The 20,388-nt window shown below is 37.7% G+C and overlaps 1 protein-coding gene across 1 annotated transcript in view; it reads left to right on the forward strand.

The window, feature by feature from the left end:
• LARS2 (leucyl-tRNA synthetase 2, mitochondrial) overlaps positions 1 to 20,388 on the forward strand; it is an 83,830-nt gene that overhangs the window by 42,009 nt on the left and 21,433 nt on the right. Inside the window, exons 9-14 of the mRNA XM_059472869.1 lie at positions 143 to 302; positions 3,535 to 3,639; positions 6,321 to 6,436; positions 7,387 to 7,670; positions 11,216 to 11,314; positions 14,055 to 14,192. Coding sequence (XP_059328852.1) covers positions 143 to 302; positions 3,535 to 3,639; positions 6,321 to 6,436; positions 7,387 to 7,670; positions 11,216 to 11,314; positions 14,055 to 14,192 — 902 coding nt within the window. The remainder of the gene's footprint in view (positions 1 to 142; positions 303 to 3,534; positions 3,640 to 6,320; positions 6,437 to 7,386; positions 7,671 to 11,215; positions 11,315 to 14,054; positions 14,193 to 20,388) is intronic.

The raw sequence follows: 20,388 nt of genomic DNA on the forward strand, positions 1-20,388 counted from the left end.
TTCTATAGTGGGAATGTGTCTGGCTTTGCTGTTTGGATCTGTGTATTTCTGTAGGGTGATGTAGGCTCGTTAGCTGTGGGAAAAGGAAGGGAAATCTATAAGCACTGCACAGCCAGTGGGATTTTTTTCTGCTCTTTTTCAGGTGAATGGCAAAATAACAGAAGAGAAACTAGCAGCTTACACCTATACACCTGAAGCCATTTATGGAGCTTCCCATTTATATATCTTACCAACTCACAGACTGCTGCATGGGAATAGCAGTCTCAAGGAAGTCTTTCAGAGGGAGTTCATCCCAGGGAAAGGTGGTATTTTTCTCATACTGCAATTTGTTGTAGAAGAGCAACAATTATAGAGAATGATTTTTAGAGAATGTGCATCAAGATGAGCAGGAGCTGTTCCTGTTGAGAGCAAGCAGGCCTTTGATTCTTGCTATGTCACACAGTGTCACATCAGCTTGTCCTGGCTTCAGATATGGCAATAGCAGCTATGCTGGAATTCTTCTTTTTATAATAGTTGTTACACTTCACAGTATATGAAAGCAATGGAACAGATTCTTGTTTCCTCATCCACCAGAAATGAATAGTCCAAATTTGACTGTGTCAGCCCATTGGAAAATCTCATGTCTATAAGGTATGTGTCATTAGCACAAAGACAGCAGAACTAATTCTTGCACCAGAAATTATTTCTTCCTGTCATAAGGACTCTAAAGAGATCAATATATCACTAATTTTTTACTTTATTTTTTAAATTGTTTTTTAAATAAAAACAATTTATCTGGTTTTATCACTTATACATAGCAAAGTGGATCACTGATAGATTGTAAAATAATACTCTGCTATGCAGATCCTTTGTTAATACAAGGCTCCAATGGAGTAAATTCAGAGTATCCCTGTGGCAGTTCATGACTTGCACAGTCAACTGATAATGCTTTAATTGTTGTTAACTGCTTTCCTGAAGTCTCCAACCACCAATTCTGCCTGTATTTAGCATCCATGGTCTAGTATTTTTTTATTGTTTGGAAAACCTGGACATGACAAGTGTAAATATAATGTGTTTTGTCTCTACTTCAGGCTGGTGTTCGATATTTTCTTTTTCCCTTACTGGTAAAGATAAGATTGTCTGGATAACGTGATTTCAACAGCATCTTGTGGTAAATTGTGTTGATTGTACAGAACCTGCTTTTTTAGGTACTTTTTTTCTACCTTAAAAAAGTTTGCTTGCTAGTAGAAAGAAACATGGATCCTGACTGTCTTGAGTACATAAATCCCTGGTCTAAGAGGTGAGAAAAGCTTGGAGAATTTTGGAGAACAAATTTGCAGTTCTTGCAGTTGAACCAAATCAAAGCACTAACTGCACAAACACACATTCATGCATGTGCCTGTACCTTTGTTGGATCTTGTGCTTTATGCCAAACCAGAGAAGTGCAAAATTTGCTTTTAATAAGGACAATGTTATATTTTTATATTGTTTTTTAAGTGGAAATACTTGCAAAAGCTTTTTTGTGTGTCTGTTAACAATAAGCTTAAAGCTTTTGGCCGAGTTAAATTAAGAAACTCTGAATTGAAATGATGACAACCAAAAGTCTTCAAAAAAGAGGCACAATTTCACATAACTCTGCTATTGTATACTCCTGCTACTTGTGAATATACTTACAGACATTCTTCAGTTGAAATTAGCTGAGATTGGCATTTTACATATGAAAGGCCAAAAATGCCATTTAAAAAAAAGACATTGTGGATGGCCTTATGTAGACCCTATTTTCACATTAACCAAGACTTTTATAAAAAAATTCCTCAGTAACACAGAAATTTTAATTTGATTAAATGTAATTGTTTTCTTTTCAATGGGCATAGTCTTGCAATTCTCTTTTTTCACTGTGTTCTCATTTAAATGGGCATAGTCTAGCAATTCTCTTTCTTCACTGTGTTCTCATTTAAATAATTAGGAGGGTATGTTTTCATGTTTTCTAGGAGAGAAAAATAAGCAATTGTATAGCTGAGTAACTGAAAGCTTTAAAACCTTTAGTCTTGAAGTACATGTCTGTATTTTAGACTCCTATTATTTAAATAAATAGAACAACCACTTGTCGAACATTCAATTTTTTTTTTTTTTTTTTTTTTTTTTTTTTTTTTTTTTTTTGCCTAGAAAAATATGTATTAATTTAGAATCTGGTAAGTCTAATGGTTTGGGCAGCAGGAGGTACCTGAGATAAAGATTTGACCATTACATTGTTCATTATCTCATGATAATATTCTGCATACATTGTCTTACACTTGTACCTGTACCACTCTCTCTCTTTGGTTATGATGATAATGATGTGAGCAAATGAGCACAGCAAAGAGCACCTTCATCAACTGCAGTTATTATTTTGGGTTCCAGCATAAAAATGAATATTATTGCTGGGTGAAAGAGAGAAGTTATTTTTAAAAGCAGTGTCCTGCCCACTCAGCTTCCTGCTCATGACGCTTCTTGGTTAGTTGCTTTTAAAAAATGAAATTGTCCCTTTTGTACTTTTTTAAACAAAGGAAAGCTGTGTGTGGTGGTTGGAATGTAGAAATTTTCTTTGTAATATGAATACCTCAGACACCTAAAATTTGGGAAAGTAGTAATCAGAAATAAAATGTATCATTTGTGTTAAGAAGTGTGATGAGATACAACAGCCCTGTTTTCAAAATTGCTGTTTCTTTACTTCAAGCAGATTTTATGCATTGCAATGCAAGCCTTCATAGCCTCAGCTTAGCTATGAAGAAAGGTGAAAGGAAGCTCTTAGCAGCCCATATTTTAATGATTGTAATTATCATCAACTTAAAGGCACTGAAAAAGTTAGAAATAGACCAAAATTGAGATCTGGTGATCAAATCCTCAAAATTTAGAGTGTTCAGATTTGGATTTCTTCTTGCTGAGACTCCCAATCTGCACATTGTACATCAATTTCAGTTTATTAGTCCTCACCCTTAATTCTCTCCTCTCCTATTTCCCCTTGCTTGGACATTGGGTTCCTCATCTGGAATATGAATGTGAATATCCTGTTTGGAAATCAGTAGGTTACTTAGGTGGCTTTTTAACACAGGTTAGAAAAATAAGATGTCATAAGCTTTGAAGTTCTTCTGTAAGAAATTAAATCATAAGGATATATGCTCCCCTGCGATTTTATCTGATTTTTTATAGAATTTTGTAGCATTGTATGCTAGTACATAATTCAGGGCTTAATAAAACCACTTTGTACAACTTTGCAGCGGCCTGTATTTTGATCAAAAACTCAATTTTTTGTTATAATCCAAATCTTACTCAGTTTTTATAGAGGTGCTTGTTATAAGTATGTTTTCTAATCATGATAATTTATCAATCTGACTGAGCATTTTAATACATCTGAGTTTTTTTGAAATGTGAGTAGGTTTGTCACTTTCTTTTTTAAAGAAAACTGTTACTTAAAATTCATGTAAGTTGAAGATAAACTGCTTTGTAATGTTAAGTGATGTTCTTAGCATATCTTCTGTTATATTTTACTTACCATATCATTACATTTGTTTTCAGACTCACTTACTTCAGTGACAGCTGTGAATTTGCTTACCAATCAGGAGATTCCTATAGTCATCTCAGCAAAAACCAATTTTGATAATTATCTTGATACTAAAATAGGTACGTGGCATTAAATATTTAAGTGGAATAGTATGCTTTTCAGTTGCTGTATTGGAGCACAAGATACTGGTGTAGTAAATATTTGAAAACAGAGGCTCTCTCTCCTAGATTTTAGATTTCTATTCTCCATTAGGGAAGAAGGAAGGGAAAAGAAGCTATGTGGAATCTATGTGGGTGAAGAGATTTACAGCATATTAAATGGAAATATTATAAAATTAGTCCATTTAATGAGCTAAGTTTGAGGATCTGCAAATCTTAAGAAAATTTGTTACATACAACATATGTGTTTGGCTTTTTCTCTCACCATCCTTAATCAAAACAGAACTACTATTTTTTGGCAAACAACCCTAACTTTTGGACTTTTTTGTGTGTCTAAAGTTTACATAAATTATGGACATGCTTATAGAGAAATGCTTCAGATAATAAATTTACAAAACTTCCAACTTTGACTTTTATCTAGTAATATTTGTTTTGAGGCCAGTAAAATAGTTCAGGATAGGTAATAATTGTTTTGAGGTAGTCTTGGACAATTATCTTGGATCCTTTATCTCTCAAGGTAGCATTCCCATAATTATGGCACCTGATTTGGAGTTGAGGGTGGATAAGTGGAGGGGGAGGATGTGGCTAGAGGATGCTGAATCACCTGCAGTGAGCTTCTGTTCTCAAAGTTGTCCTATGAAGCTCCTGTCTTGCTCCTTTCCTGGACATGGAGCTTGGTCCCAAAACTGGGCAGCTAAGTACATCCTCTTAGATAATATGATTGTCTGAATAAGTCAAAGTAGAAATTGTACTAAGTTTTAAAAACCATATCCATTTTAATTTGCACCCACCAAGCTCTCAGTTTACTCTTGTGCTTTGCCATGGGCTCAGCTGCATTGAGAAGGCAATGTTCTATGCCAGTCCTAAAGGGAAATAATTTATGTCTTCTTCCCTTTTTCCAGTGCGTTCCTTATCTCTTAACTCCTGTTGTTGCCTCCCTATTGTTGATACTTCTTTCCTGTCCTGGGGCTGCTGCTTTCACTGCTGCCAATATTGGCTATTTTTGCACAACTGGACTGAATTAAACCAGCTGAATGTGCAGAAATGTCTTGGATGACCCTCACAGGGCTGATGGAAATTACCCATTTGGGCTGTATTTGCTTATAACATGCCCAAATCTTATACTTTAGATTTGAATCTCGTTTTGACAAACAAAGGTTTTCCTCATATTGGAGAAGCCAAATGATTGAGATACCTAATCTTAATTTTCCTTAAAATCTTGCAGTTTGCTGGCACATACCTTGGCCTTATGTCTGCTGGAAACAGCCCAGCTCTTCATGGGAAGCTGAGGGTGCCAGCTGTTGAGCTTTGCCAGTGTACATTAATAGCATCATCTTTCCAAAAGGAAGCAGACCAAAAAGTGGGAGCTGCTTTTTTCCGTTTGTAGAGCATATTGTGAAGTCACCTGTTGCAGACTGCAGAGCTCTCTGACAAATTAAGATACAAACATTGTTCTTGAAATGGCAAGAGTGTACATCTGCTGGGAAGATAAAATAGCAATTCTTCATTTTTCTAGTTAAGGAAGTAGTTGTCACAGGGGAGTTTTGTTTGATTTTCTTTAGACATCTGCTTCCAAACTTCCACATATTGGCAGAGTTAAAGTATAGCTGGCATTTCACTGCCTGAACTAAGACAATTGTTAAGCTGGTTTAGCTAATAATTCCAATGTGCTCGGCAAATATTTTGAAAACTTTTGTGTGTAGTTTTCACCAACTTAAGGCTGGCATTGTCTCATTGGAATAAGTTTCTTTGCCTTTTAAAGATGCCAGTAATTGCAAGATAGTTCAAATTATTGATTAAATTATCATTGAAGGGGGAAAATGTGCAGAAAGATGTATCTCTGTGTAAATAATAAATCTGATGGTATCTTAATATTATTTCAGAATACATGTGATAATAAAACAAGCTAAGAAATTTCTTAACTCACTGCTAAACCCTCCAGAGCAGAATTAAAATGCATGACTGTCCCAAATAATAAAATGCAGAGGGAAGGAGAGCTTTGGGAGCCTTAAATAGTGTGAGTTGTGTAACTCATCTGAATAGCTGTAGGAAGTGTTCTCACCAGTTATAGTTTGAATAGCAAACTGATGTTATTTTAATAGTTTCCCTGAGTTTATAAACAAATCATGTTTTTCATAGTAAATTAAAGGGATAGTAATGTTTGAGACTGTTGCATTACGGTGAATTTAGATGACTTCTAATTCTAATAATTTTCTATTATTTCATAATTCTATGAAATTAGAGATTAATATTGAAACAGGAAGACTCTTCTCTTTGTTGAGTCTTTGATTATCATATTAGCAAATATAAATAAAATTTGTATTGTTTAAATATATTATATTTAGATAATATGGTTATATTGAAAATTCTGTAATTCTATCCAATTTTTATGGCTTTAGTTTTTTCAGTACCATCAGATTTTCAAACTTTTCTGAAAGAAGGACAGGACATTGATGAACATTTGAAATACAGAGGAACTGAGAAATTACTGAGTTGTAATTATTGCTGTTTGAATTTCATTGCTTAAAGAACACAAAAACGTTTTTACTGTTCTTAAACAATTTCCTTTGACTCTTTTAAGAAAATATAAGTCATTATAAAGAGAGTGCCATAGAAATTAAATGGTTTTTCATCTCTTCTAGGAATTCCTAGTACTTGTGCAGAAGATGCTGCAGTAGCTAAGAATTTGGGCATTTCTTTCACTGAAGTCATTGAGACATTGCCAAATGGTTTGGAGAAGGTCATTAATTCTGCAGAGGTGGGTATACAAGTATGGATTTATTTCCAGCTTACAGTAACAATGCAGGCTAAATCTGTTTTCTCAAGAGAGCCAAATATTTTATATGATTAAAGGGATTTTTTTGTTTGTTTGTTTTAAATCAAGCCAAGCTTATGCTACCAAATTTCTGGGAATAATTTAATGATGAAATATGTTCACCCTGCTGTAGCAATAAAATAAGTTTTTTCCTTTTGTACAGGAGAGGAAGGTTGAACTTTCCTCTCTATTGGTTTCAGTTCTGTAATGGAAACTGAATAATTTAACCCATGTTGAAAGTTGATTCTTATTTCATAACCTCAATAGAATATTAACCTAAACATGAACATACTAATCCTTCTTCCATAAATTCATTGAAATGTGGCTTCAACCTTTGTGGTATCATGGATGCCTCAAGAGACATAGGAATCTTATCTTTAGATCTAGCTCTTGAAAATATGTGTTTTAATAGCAGACACATTACTTCCCAGATAGGGTCTAAGTGGTTAAAAAGGATGCGAAAGCAAGAATAGAAAATGCTGAAGTGAACACAGGAGAGGGAAAGCAGTTTTCTTATGTATTTCCTTAGTCTCTACCTTAAGTTTGTGATAGAATTCTGAAAGTTTTGGCATACAGCAACTGATAAAGATATCAGCAGTAAATTCAAATATCTGCCAGTAATGGCTGAAGGGGTCTACATGACTCTTTCTCAGCCTTGTTCTATTCAGATCATGAAGAACATAATCCTTTAAGCAAGAAGGTTCAAATGAGCAGCTGGTATGTGAATAGTCTCTTGGATAGCAGGATGTTAACCAGCGGTAAGAGGGAACTTATTATTTTATTTGACTCCCAGAAAACTGACTGGTTTTGTTTGTTCTTGCACTTCCACTGACAGCACCTATAATTTTTTCTTTCCTTTTCCACGTCTCATTTTTTGTTTCTTTTTCAATCAGATCACCGGCATGACTCGGCAGGAGGCTTTAAAAGCTATTACTCAGCAGGCCAAAAATAAAAGGATAGGTGGAGACCTAACAAGTGACAAGTTGAGAGACTGGTTAATATCTCGACAGCGCTACTGGGGAACGCCCATCCCAATCATTCACTGCCCGGCGTGCGGCGCTGTCCCCGTGCCTTACGGGGACTTACCTGTGCTGCTGCCCAATGTCACCACCTTCACAGGAAAGGGAGCCTCACCTTTGGAGAGTGCCCCAGAGTGGGTGAACTGTTCCTGTCCAAAGTAAGTCAGTGCTGTGTTTGCTGGGAGAGATCACTTTGCACCTGCCTCTTCCTTGTGCGCTTTCCCAAAGTGTGGTGGTGTTCACAGGGGTCCCAGGACAAGGGAAAAGACGAGAATCTTGACTCCATGTTTCAGAAGGATGATTTATTATTTTATAATATATATTATATTAAAAGAAAATTATAAAAATTATATATTAAAACTATACTAAAAGAATAGAAGAAAGAATTTCATCAGAAGGCTTGAAATAATAGAATGGAATGATAATAAAATCTTGTGACTGACCAGAGAGTCTGAGACAGCTGGACTGTGATTGGCCATTAATTGAAAACAACCACATGAGACCAATCAAAGATGCACCTGTTACATTCCACAGCAGCAGATAATTATTGTTTGCATTTACTTTCTGAGGCGTCTCAGCTTCTCAGGAGAAAAGATCCTAGCAAAAGGATTTTTCATAAAATATGTCTGTGATACCCAAAGTGTTGGCAAGTGACTGCTCTGAGACAGGATACTACTCCAAAATAATGTTTCGTTTGACCCAGCTCAGGAATTTTTTTCTTACACACTCTGTAAAACTCCTTTGTTTTGCAACACTCAATGCCTACTGCTGTTTTTCATAAAACAAGTTAAAACAAAACTCACTGGTTTTAAGTTAGAGGAGAGAAAAAAAGGAAAAACAGAATAATTTTCTCCATTTTCCTTTTCTTTACAGTATTTATCACTTCATTTATTACAGATATTCTAATTGTCTTTCATCAGTGTTCATATAAAGCTTATAATGATTACTGAATTAGTCCTTTTGTTAAGGAAACTAACATTGTCTTTATTTTTTTGCAATAATCAACAATAAAGTGTTCTCTCAGCTATATAAATCTTTATCATGAGGCTGTACCTTACAGATAACATGTAATTCAGATTTGAAAGTAAATGCATCCTGTTGTCACTGTAATCCTTATTGTTTGTAGTCAATCTGTTCAAGAAATAAAAGTCTAAATGATGTAGTGAGAGATATGTTGTAAAAATCAGTTGTGTAATCTTGAGGACTGCATAGATACTCTGTACACTGAAGTTTGTCTGTGGGTTCTGTGGGAGGAACTGGTAGAACATAAAGTATCCCAGAGAATTTTCTCATCAGCAGTGCAATGCATTGCTGGTCTTAGTAGCCTGACCAAACTAATGGGAAGCATGTTGTCAGGCTGCCAGGTAGGGAAATCAGACATATAAATGGCAGTAGGGCTCTCACTGATAATTCAGCAGATTCATAACATCTAAATTTATTTTAATATCAACAGTTCCATGGTTCTCTGGAAACATATGTTTTAAACTTTGTTGATAACATGTAATTTTTTGCAAAACAGACCTTTACTCCCATGTTTCTGCATAGAAAATTTCCTCTCAGATGTGCCTATTGAAATTGCACATAGTAGTGTATTTTAAAGTGTGACCTTTGCAGTGAAGCCTTACTGAATAAAATCCACAGGTTTAGTAAAACCCCCAGAAAAGCCTTGGTCTACAATTCCTAATTTCAACTCAAAAATTTTGCTGTTGTGACTGAAAGACTGAAAGTCACTGTGTGCACTCTTGGCTTCCCCCAACTTTTAACCCCCCAGTTTTTAACCTTAGTTAAAAGTTACTATTTTGTTTACCAGACGATAACACACTTTTGATGTATAGGAAATCCTTAAGTTTCTGGATAGTTATTGTGGCTGCTCTGCAGGGAAGTTAATCAAAGGCATTTGTTTAGTCAGAAATAGAAGTCACACAGGATTAGTTTCTTAGCCTAAAATGTAGTAGTTTGCTGAAATAACTTTTTAAATTATCATCTTTATTTGTCTTCCTAATTTTCACCTTTTTGACAGCTATCATCAGTATTGCTCGTCCATGTCTGCTACAGTTTCAAATCATTTGAGCTGTTACTTCTGTGTGCAGTTATCCTTGCTTTTCCTTGCTCCAAGAAGTGACATCATCCCTTCCTTTAGTTCTTCTCTCCAGTAATATGTTTTTTTATTAGTTTCATTTAATATCTATAATTAATAAGGGAAGCCAGATGGAAAGATACAAAAGTCTGAGTATTTGGGTGACAATAATGTTAACAATCATAAATGGGAGGAGATGCCCAAGTTATTCTTTGTAATACAAATCCAGTAATTGTGTTAGTCTTCTGAAGATTGTCTAATGAGATCCTGTAATCACAGTATTGATATAAATTGTATAAACTCTGAAAGATGCCCCTGCTGGCTCTCTGTTAGTGAGCCATGTCCATTTAGAGCACAGAGACATGAAGCAGATGTAATTATGTTTCAATGACTGTAAAGTATTCTTAACATTTGACAGAAAAGCCATTCTTTTACATTGGCTGAGTCTTTGTTTATGTGTGCAATTTGAAAAAAATATTTTTCTACACTAAAAAGCAGTTAGATGTGAAAATCCTTTATTACATTAGTCTCATTGGAAGAAAAACTTGCGTGTAGAGGAAGACCACGTACAGAGACACAATGAAGAAAAATGTTAAGTGGTGATGCTCTTGTAAACTTGCCTTGGCAAGCCAAGCTGAAGTATCAGGCAGACAAGCAGGGATACATGTTGCAGCTCACTCATCAAGACTGATCAGAGACTGAATGTGCAGTTAGTAAATATGAAATAGCCAGTCCCCATTCATTATGTGTACTTACTACTACTATATACATACATTTAAACTTGCATGCAATTATTAACTGTGTACATTTCTTACATATAATCAGTGTCATTTATGCACTAGAGTGTCACAGATTGCAAAGTTTCATTGACTTTAGAATAATCCCATTGTTTTAATAGTAAGAGTTTTAAGAGGGATCATTTACAACAAATGGTAGTTTATTAAATGTCATTATTGGCTCGTACAAACAACGAATATTCAAGGAGAAATTAACAGAAAGTAACCTGAGCTCCTAAAATCTATTTTGAAACTGTTCCTTAGGGCTGCCAATATAATTACAAGCAAAAATCAATTTACTGTAATCACAAATTAAAATTGTGCTACAAGGTCTAGAAGAGATTTGATTTCAGTGAAAGCTGAAATTAAACTAAGTTAATTTTTTCTAGAGATAATAAATGGAATCTGCAAAGACCATTTTGTACGGGCAATCAGTGAGAGGCAACCACCTGACCTTTCTGCTAAATCTGCTGGTACCTAACGAGTGTGATCTATATTCAGTACCCATTAACTTGATGGCAAAGTATGCTTGTCTGTGCTTTGTAGCTTTTAAAATTACAATTCTAAAAAATTCCAAGATTGAGAGGGCTGTCCAGTGCAGTGCCGTCTTCTGCTGTTGCTGGATATGATGAATGCTCAGGCTTCCTTTCAGCTTGCTTTTGCTATGTTGTGGGAGGGAGAGGGAAGTCAGTCCTGTTATGGTGGTTGGACTTTTTCTGAACATGTCACTCTTCAGACTGCTCAGTTTTCAATCTAAATGTCTTTATGGCCACCCTGTCCATGTTTTTATTGGGTTTTTTTTCCAAGCTTGTCACTTATCTAAAAGAAGCTTTTCTCCCCTCTTGCTCAGGTGCAAGGCAGCAGCACGGCGAGAAGTCGATACCATGGATACCTTTGTTGATTCTGCTTGGTACTACCTGAGGTACACTGACCCTCACAACAGTGACAGGTGAGGGCTGCGGGCACAGGGCCACTGGGAACAAGCCTGCTGCACAGAACACAAGGGAACAAAGAGACCACACACTCAGGTGCTTCCAGCTTCTAGCTGCAGTGTGCTGGCAGGGTAAATCCCTGCACTGCCCTCATCATGTGCCTGCCCTTTGGGCCTGAGCACAGCACAGGGTTGGTGGGTGTGGTTTAACCCCAGCTGGCATTTAAGTACCACTCCCCACACACACCCTGTGGGCTGGGAAGGACAGTTAGGAGGAGGAGAAAAAGGTAGTAAAAATCATGGCTTAGATAAGAACAGTTTAATAACTGAAACAAAGTATAATAATAATTATAATGAAAAGGAGAGGGAGAAAGAGAGGGAGAAAACCCAGGAAAAATAAGTGATGCGCTGTATAATTGCTCACCAGCTGGGATGACAGTCCATGGTATGGGATATCCCTTTGGCCAGTCTGGGTCAGCCTTCCTGGCTGTGCTTCCTCCCAGTTTCTTTGTACACGTGCTCTCTGGCAGAGCAGGAGAGACCAAGAAATCCTTGGCTTACAGTACACACTGCTCAGCAACAACCAGAACATCTGTGTGTTATCAACATTATTCTCATACTGAATTCACAGCACAGCACTGTACCAGTTATTCAGAAGAAAAAGAACTCTATCGCAGCTAAAATCAGGACAATATCTAGAGCTGGTCTAAAAATGTGGTATTTGATTGCTCCTGTGTCAGGAGATCTAGAAGAGCAGGATGCGTAAGCACAACTATGCAAGCACAGGAACCACAGGACAAGGAGCAAAAATTTGCATGAATGGGAATTATGGGGCAGGGCTCAGAGAAAATGTTCAGCTGAGGAGCTGAAGTCCTTAGTGGGCCATGCCATCAGGAATTACAGCCTGCCATGGTTTCAGACTGGTAAATTGCATGGAGTGTAGCCTCCCTGGCAGTGCAGTGAGTAGCTCAGTGTGTGGACAGGCAGTGCTGTTCCAATGGTAAGAAGAGGAATAGTCCAGTGTGATATGCAGCTGCCAAGCTGGAACCTTCCCTTCTCTCCTTTTAAATTCTGGTGACTCTTGCCATTTTCTTGTGTGCAGACCTAAAGTGAAGAGGCATCACAGCAATGTCCTGCTGTGTCAGCACTTCCACTGCATGCATTATTAATGAAATGAGGTTTTTCCTGTGCTATGGCCTAGTGTCTGCAGCATGGAGAGTGTGGGAAGACAGATGTAGTTATTTAGCTGCTTTTCTGCTTCATAGTGTGGCTGTAGTAGCACTGCTTGACAGCACTTTTTTTTCCCAAAGAGGAATTAGTGCAACATCCCTATGTAGTCTGAGGAGGACAGGAAGAATGACATTTTAAAACATTGATGCCACATGATGGGCTGTTTGGGCATGTATTTGTTTATTTATTGTGCAGAGCAGTGTCTGGAAGCATACTGCATATACTGAGTGACTTAGTATTGCTGGGCCAATTATTTTTTTTTGTATTGGCAGCACTAGTTTGGTTAAACTAGAGAAAAATCTTCTGTGAACTCTTTTATTTTATGCCAGTTTTAATTATTTTCTAGTGCTAGCATGAATATATTACTGCTATTACTGAGTTAGGCAGATTGCTCCCTCTCCATTACAGTTGAAGTATTTTTTGTGTGTGTGCAAGAGGGACTTTTCCAGAAGCTAAAGAATAAATAGTCAGATGTAACATCCAACTGTCAAAGTAACAGCTTAGTGTAGTCTAATCTGTTTTACACTGAAATGAGAACACTTATATGGACTTCTGCACTAAATTGCTGCCTGCATTTGATTTATTTAGTTAGTTCTTTTAACTAAGCTATGCATATGTAAACCCTTCATTTCCATAAACCATATTTCACTGGTCTACCGTTCAGGAGAATTACTCTGTTGATTCTGGAACCCTATGAACAAGTTAGGTTTGATTTGTTCCACCAAAGACATGAATCCCAGATCATTATTTGCTTCTGGGCTCATCTGTGACAAAGGAAGTGTTGCTGTAACAAAAATTACAGATAGAATAATCAGACAGACAGACAAATAAATTTGTTGGAGCAGGGGATTGAAGCCTACATTAGAGAAACACTTCTGTACAAATTGTATTTTGTGGGCCCACTATAGAGACATGGAAATATGCAATGAAGCAATAAGCAATGCTGGGAAACCATTCAGGTGACCTCCAACGATATGTAAATATGCTGTAAATGGCAAATTTATTGTCATTTCATGAGCATCCTTCACTTGTAGTGCTGTGACCCATCTCACTCTACAGAGGGTTCTGCAGCCTTGAACTGCACCATTGCCCCCTAACGGCAGCAATGCAAACCGTCAATTTAAAAAACTGGTTTTAAGTGGTCATGTCTTTTGTCTTTCATTCTAATATATTTGTATATAAAGCTTGATAAATACTAAAAAATTTAAAGCCAGCCACAGGGTATTTACAAAAAAATCATTTAAAGAGCAGTCAAGCATTTTCATTGCTTTCTCAGGTAATTGCTTGCCTGAAAAATAGGTAAATAATCTTTTTGTAGATCTGCATCTCAGCAGAAACTTAATTTTTGTCTATAATAATCATTTTACTTCTTAGAAAAATAAAAAGATCTGATAGTAAAATGAAAGTTTTATTGCACATGTATTGCTCTCACTAAACAGTATTGTCCAGTTAAGGATGATGAGCTACTTTCGTGGTGCTGATCTTTCTTTTCAACACTGGATTTTTCCCTATAATTGTGTTTTTTCAGGCCCTTTAATAGTGACTTAGCAGACTACTGGATGCCTGTGGATTTGTACATCGGAGGAAAGGAGCACGCAGTTATGCACTTATTCTACGCAAGGTTCTTCAGCCATTTTTGCCATGATCTAAAGATGACTAAACACAAGTAAGCCTTATTTATTTCTGTTAAAGTCTTTCATATTTCATTTGACTCATAAGAGTATTAGTGGACACTGACGTGATGGTGGAACATTACATTGAGTAAGCCTGAATTTTCCTGCCTTGTCAGTACTTGGTTTCTCACAGTGAGTTGCACTTCCTGTATATGTTCATACAAAGGTTTTTATTGCATGAGTATTAACTGGCTCAGAGCAAGTGGTAAAGTGCTGCTGTAGATTTCCAGCCTGCAAAAGCATGCACAAATGAGTAACTTCAGGCATTCTGTGTAGTGCTATTATTTCAAATTAGGTAACTTCCTACCAGTAATAGCATTAATTTCAGTGGAAGCATGCATATGTAAAAAACAAAGCACTCTAAGTCACTGTATAATTGGAGCTGCGCAGTACAAAACACTTCTTGATAGGCAAAAGAAATATATTTATCTCATGCCAATTTATTTTTTATTTAATTAATTTTATATAATTACCTTTAATTATTCTTGTTGATGCTGCTGCTATAGCCTAATTCACTGTTCTCTGTTTTGGTTAGAGGTAAAGTTTGATGGAAGAAAGTGAGTCATCTGTTGTTCTGTTCTTTGTCCTCTCAGATAGGTTCTGAGTTTGACATCCCCATTTCCACTGAAATTCAGCTCTTTTGTACCCTAAAATGCCATCCTCAGCTTGGAGAGTGCTAGTGACAGAACAATGAAACTCTGGCCCATGCTCTGTTCTGTTCTCCCATCAGCAGAGATGACTGAATATACTGAGTCAAAATGAGTGGCCCCATGAGAAGAACTGCTCAATGATTTCTCAGCCACAACTCATATAAATAAATTCATTCTTTACAAGTATCCCCTCTAAAAACTTGACATTAAACAGGAGCCTAAATATATGTGTCACTGAACTCACTTGAATGCTGTAGTTCTGCTACAAAACTAGAATTGAATTATTGTGAGCCAGAAAAAGATGGACAAGTTACTGCATCTAGCAGGATGTTTCCCCAAGGTATTGCCTAATTTTTATGAAAATAGGCAATGTGTTTTCATAACTCGTTCTTGGCTGTGCAAAAGTTTGCAGTGAAAGCTGTGTTTGAAATATTGGATGTAGATGATTTGTGTACCTGTTTCACTCTGTTGTCTGCAGCCTGTGTAGCTGCAGCAGGAAGGCTGTTTCTTCTCTCTCAGAGTGGACCTTTCAAAGCAGACCCTTCCTCTCAGAGGTGCTATGCCTTCAAGCAGAGAATTTTAAAGCTTTCCCTTGCAAGCAATTTTAGGCTTATTAATTCTACACACACAACAGCAAAATGTTCTTTTGCTAGTCAAATTCTTTAACCTTCCAAAATTATATTAACCACATTAGTGGCTGAAGTATTGTCAGAAAGTGAGATCACAGGGCAGGGGAGATTTTCTTGCAAAGTAAGTGGTTTGTTTTGGTATGCTAGAGAAAAGGGCATGGAACGAGGCCAGCTGGACTAAAAAGAGACCTCTTGTGTGACCTAAAGAAGACCAAAATAAGTGCAAGGAAATGGGAGGTAAGGATTGGCTACCCCTGGAGGAATGTAGAAGCCTTTACTGGATAGGCAGTGTGGATTATGGAAAGGTCATAGCTCATCAGATGTTGAAACTGGTGAAGAATGTGAAGATAGTAAGAAGAGCCTCTGGACATACATGGAAGAGAACAGCAAGGAAGACATTGGACTGATTCACAATCCAGCAAAGAGCCTAAGTAGAAAGAAAAGTCTTTGCCTTGGCCTTTGCTGTCAAGGTCTGTGCTTAGTAGGAAAGTTTGAAGGCAAGACATACTGCCCATTGTAGAGTAAGATTGAGTTAGGGCTCACTTAAGTAAACCAGACACATGCAAGTTCCAGGCATGAAAGACAAGGTGGCTGGAGCAGCTGCCATGGATTTACCAAGAAGAAATTATTCCAAACTTAATCTGCTTTCCTTCTGTGGTGACATGATTCCATCTATGGATGAGGAGAGAGCTGTGCATATCTTCTACCATGACTTCAACAGAACATCTGGGACTGTGCCATCTGTGTGGGCAGGATTACAACAGAGAAGGGCTTAGGGGTCCTCATGAACAGCAATTTGGATGTGGGTCAGCAGCTGGCATGACAATATACTCCTCTAGCAAAACCATGCCCAGCTTTGGCTATCTCTGCTCATCATTCAGGAACAACTGGAATACTGTGTCTAGTTTTGAGGCCCTCACCCCAGTGTGAGGTACACTGTCAAACTAAAGAGGGTTAGAGGAGGACCACCACCATAGTCAGGGTTGGAGCATATGACATACAAGAAGATGCTAAAAGAGTTGAGTGTGTTCCCCATGGAGAAGAGAAGGCTAAGGAGGAAATGTAATTGCTATCTACTGCTACCTAAAGGAGGTTTATAGAGAAGATAGAACCAGACTCTTCTCAGAGATGTATTGAGAAAGGAAATGAGTAGCAGTCACAGATTGCAGCAAGGACAGAAGGAATACAGTTTTGGCAGGGAAGGTGATGAGACTGGAACCATTTGACTTGAGACATTGTGGCACCTCCATCATTGCATATTTTCAAAACGCAGCTGGACAGGGCCCTGAACAACCTGAAGTCAGGTCTGATATGAGAAAAGAGTTGCACCAAATGACTTCCAAAGGTCCCTTACAACCTGCATTATTCTGAGGACTCTGTGATTCTGTAGCTGCATTGCTTTGGAATGTGTTTTGTTCACACTCTGGTGTGACAGAGCAGTAGCACAAAAGCTGTGTAGCGTAGCCTGTTCTAAATGTGGTAAATTGCAGAAGAAAACTCTACCTTCAGTGAAGAAAGCTCTTTAAGAAGCACTGACTACATCTAGTGACAATGGCAGAAGAAAATAGAAGTTGCTTTCTGTAGAAGCAGTTTGCAAGACTGTGGAGAATTCCTTTGGCATGGTATACAATGTCAAGGGCTGTTGCAGGTGTGAAGATGTGTTACAGCATTGCCTGAGGGCTGGGTGTATGAGCTGCTTGGGCGTGTGCTTAGATATGTGCTCAGACTGCAAGATGACTCTAACAAATTCATCATCATGCACAAAATTGTTCACTTGTTTTAGCTCTATGCAAGGTAAAGCATTAGGTGCTTTGAAGCCATGAAGTCAAATTAGGATTTTGGTTTAATATGGAAATCATAACTCCTTTATAAATACTACCATGTATTTTAAATTTTTAGTGTTAATCAGAAGCCACTTTTGCTCAGTCTTCTGTTTGAACTGCTCAAGGACTGGTCTGAAGGATCTGACAAGTGTAATTAGAAACAACAGGCTTATTGTTAGGAAGCTCAAAGTCATGATGTCAAAACCCACAGCTCTGAGGGAAAACACTAAAATGTTAAAAAACACTGCCCTCTTGTGCATTTTCAATCTCTCTCTAGAAGCTTAGGTCTTTTTCACTGATTAAATAAATAAAATTGTTATATCTCAGGTAAGGAGAGCTGCCACCGTTTAAAGTGTCATCTAGCATTAATTTTATGATTCCTCTGCTTATCTGTAGTAGTTTTTCTTTGATATGTTTACTTGATGGAAATTTTCATTGTTTAGCTCCTATCCTGTGATGTTCAAATCCAATTAAATACTTCTGTGTAGCCTTTAATTATGGATAGTCTTTAATGGCTATTTATATAGTAATGTGGTTGAAAACAGAAATTAAAATTCCTGTAGTTTGGATTGTCAAAGCAATCTTTCCAAATATGGGGTAATGATTATTACAGAAATGTTACAGGCAACATGTATGAAATAGGCATTTACAGACACACATACCCTCATTGAAAATGCAGTGTTTGTAGACATTTAGAGTTAGAATTTAGAATTGTAAAGGTGTCAGTATAGCTTAAATATCCCCTAAAGATGAGGCATGGTCTTTTATTTTTTAATGCATTGGACTGGAGACGATGGGAAAGAAAGATGCTGCTCAATTTCTCAGTAATGACAAGGCAGAATAAGTGGTACCCTCTGGGTATTCATACATGTGGTATCAGATTAAGCCCAAATTGATGTCAATTTGTTCTAGCAGTCTGGTCTGTAAAATGCATTGGTTCTATAAATAATTCACAAGGCAGCAAGCCCTCCCAGCTGTGACCACTGCTGGGAGAGGGGCCAGGTAGGCAGCTGGGGCCAGAAAACTCCTCCTCTGTTCCAGCTCAATCCACCACGGCAGGCGTGTGCTGTCACTCTCTGCTGCACCTGCTCATCTGTGCAAGTACAAGTTACACAGAATTTGGTTCTGCCCTAGACTTCAGTAATCACATCTGTCTGATGAATAATTGGAAATGGAATCTAGCACATTCTCCCTAAAGAGTTAGAAAGCAATAAAAAAATTTTGTTGTTGCCGTTAAGTCAGCAGATTTGACTCTCATAGAGGGCAAATCTGCTGAGTAAGAAGGCACTGTTTTTCACATAGCTGAGTTACAGAATAAAAGACTGTATGTGACAGAAATAGCTTATTCTGTGAAGGAACAATGCTACAGCTTCTCTGCATTCATTTAGAACCTTATCTCTAGTGCTGATTTTAAGCAAAAGCTCTCAGTTGTTAACTGTGTGGAATCTTGAACATTCAATATTGTTTTATCTTTTTTTTTTGCCTAAAATTATTGGTTTCTATGCCCTTCAGTCACCTCCACAAGGTTGCAGAGCTGTATCTAGCAGCAGGTTTCACAGCCCCCTGAACTCAGCCAATAGTGACTGATGTAGTCTTGTCTTCACTCAGGGGCACAGCACTCGGGCTCTCTCATCCTTTCTAAAGGTGCAGGGTGCAAATACATGCAGTGAGCTCCCTTGCTAGGGCTATCCCTTCTCCTGAATTCACTGTTTTATCACTGTGGCCCCACAGAGTTCTTCCAGCCAGGTCATTTGTAGTAGGATTGAAAGTCCTGCTGGTCACCCTGCACAGAACAAAGCAAAGAGCATGAGACCATGGTACTGAGCAGGAATTCCTGATCTGTCTGTTGTGCTTGCCCTACCATCCATTGCATGGTCCTAGATTGGTCTCTCATAGAGATGAACTTGAGTGTGAACATTAGAGAAAGGAAAAGATGAAGGGAAGGATTACAGATTTCATTACTAGCACAGCTGATCCTTCTCAGATGTGTCAGGCACACTTTGCAGGTGGGTGTACAACATGAGCAAAAGCCTCAGGGCAGATACTCCAGCATGAGCACAAACAAACTTCACAGGCAGGTGAAAGCCTATCCCATTCCATTATATCTATGGTCTGAAACATGATCAAGCATTCAGAGGAACTCCAGACTCCTCTTCTATGCCAGAAATGTCAGTGTGTCTCAAAGTGGCTTAATTTCATTGTTCTTGGTGTTTTGGATCAGGAGGTATTTATGGTGCCATGACCATGGTGCTGCAGTATTGAGGACAGAATTGCATCATCCCTGCTGTGCTGCAGCCCCTTGGCAGTTCCCTTACAGTCAAGAAGTGCATCCCTGCCTCTGAAGGGGCTTGTTTGAGGTGTGCAGTTTTATTAACATGAATTCAAGTGTAACTCTGCATGTGAACATGAGAGGGAGCCACGACAACACAATGCCAAAATCACTAAACACAATTTGGTTCAGAGCCCGTCTTTGGCAGATGGGCTCTGGCTTTCTCCTTTTGGGCATGTCTCCATACTCCTGTGGTTTCCCACTAGGGACACATGGTTGGGGTTTATTTTCCCCATACTTGGTAATGTATTTTGTATTGCATTTTTGTAGCCTCTGTCAGCATAAACAAAAATAAGAAATGCTTGTTCCTGCATTTAGTTTTTAGTAACTTGGCGTATGATCTGAACTAACTCTTTGTCATGAAAAATAAGTGTTCCTTGAAAAATCACTTCCAGTGGAGAGCCCTATCTGATTTGGATGATCTGGCTACCTCATTAGCTTTACTTTAGATAGCAGGAAGTGTAGCTATTTTAATAACTGTTTGAGATCTTAAACAGACTGAAGTACTGAATGATAGGGAGGGAGTTTTTTTTCCAGTGGTGTTATGTCTCTAGATTGTAGAGACAGAAGAAATGTATCATAAACTGTTTTATCCTGAAGCATTTTCCCACCATTGTTATTGATAGGGTTACAAAGTTTTTGTTCCCAATTTTTACCTTCTAATTCACTTGGATAATTTATAATAATTTTTGGTATTTTAGATTATTTTTGAATCCTGTTTTTAATGTTTTTTTCATTTTGCTGTCTAAATTTGACTT

The sequence above is a fragment of the Ammospiza nelsoni genome, chromosome 1 (genome assembly GCF_027579445.1).
Source record: "Ammospiza nelsoni isolate bAmmNel1 chromosome 1, bAmmNel1.pri, whole genome shotgun sequence".
NCBI classification, from domain to species: Eukaryota; Metazoa; Chordata; class Aves; order Passeriformes; family Passerellidae; genus Ammospiza; species Ammospiza nelsoni.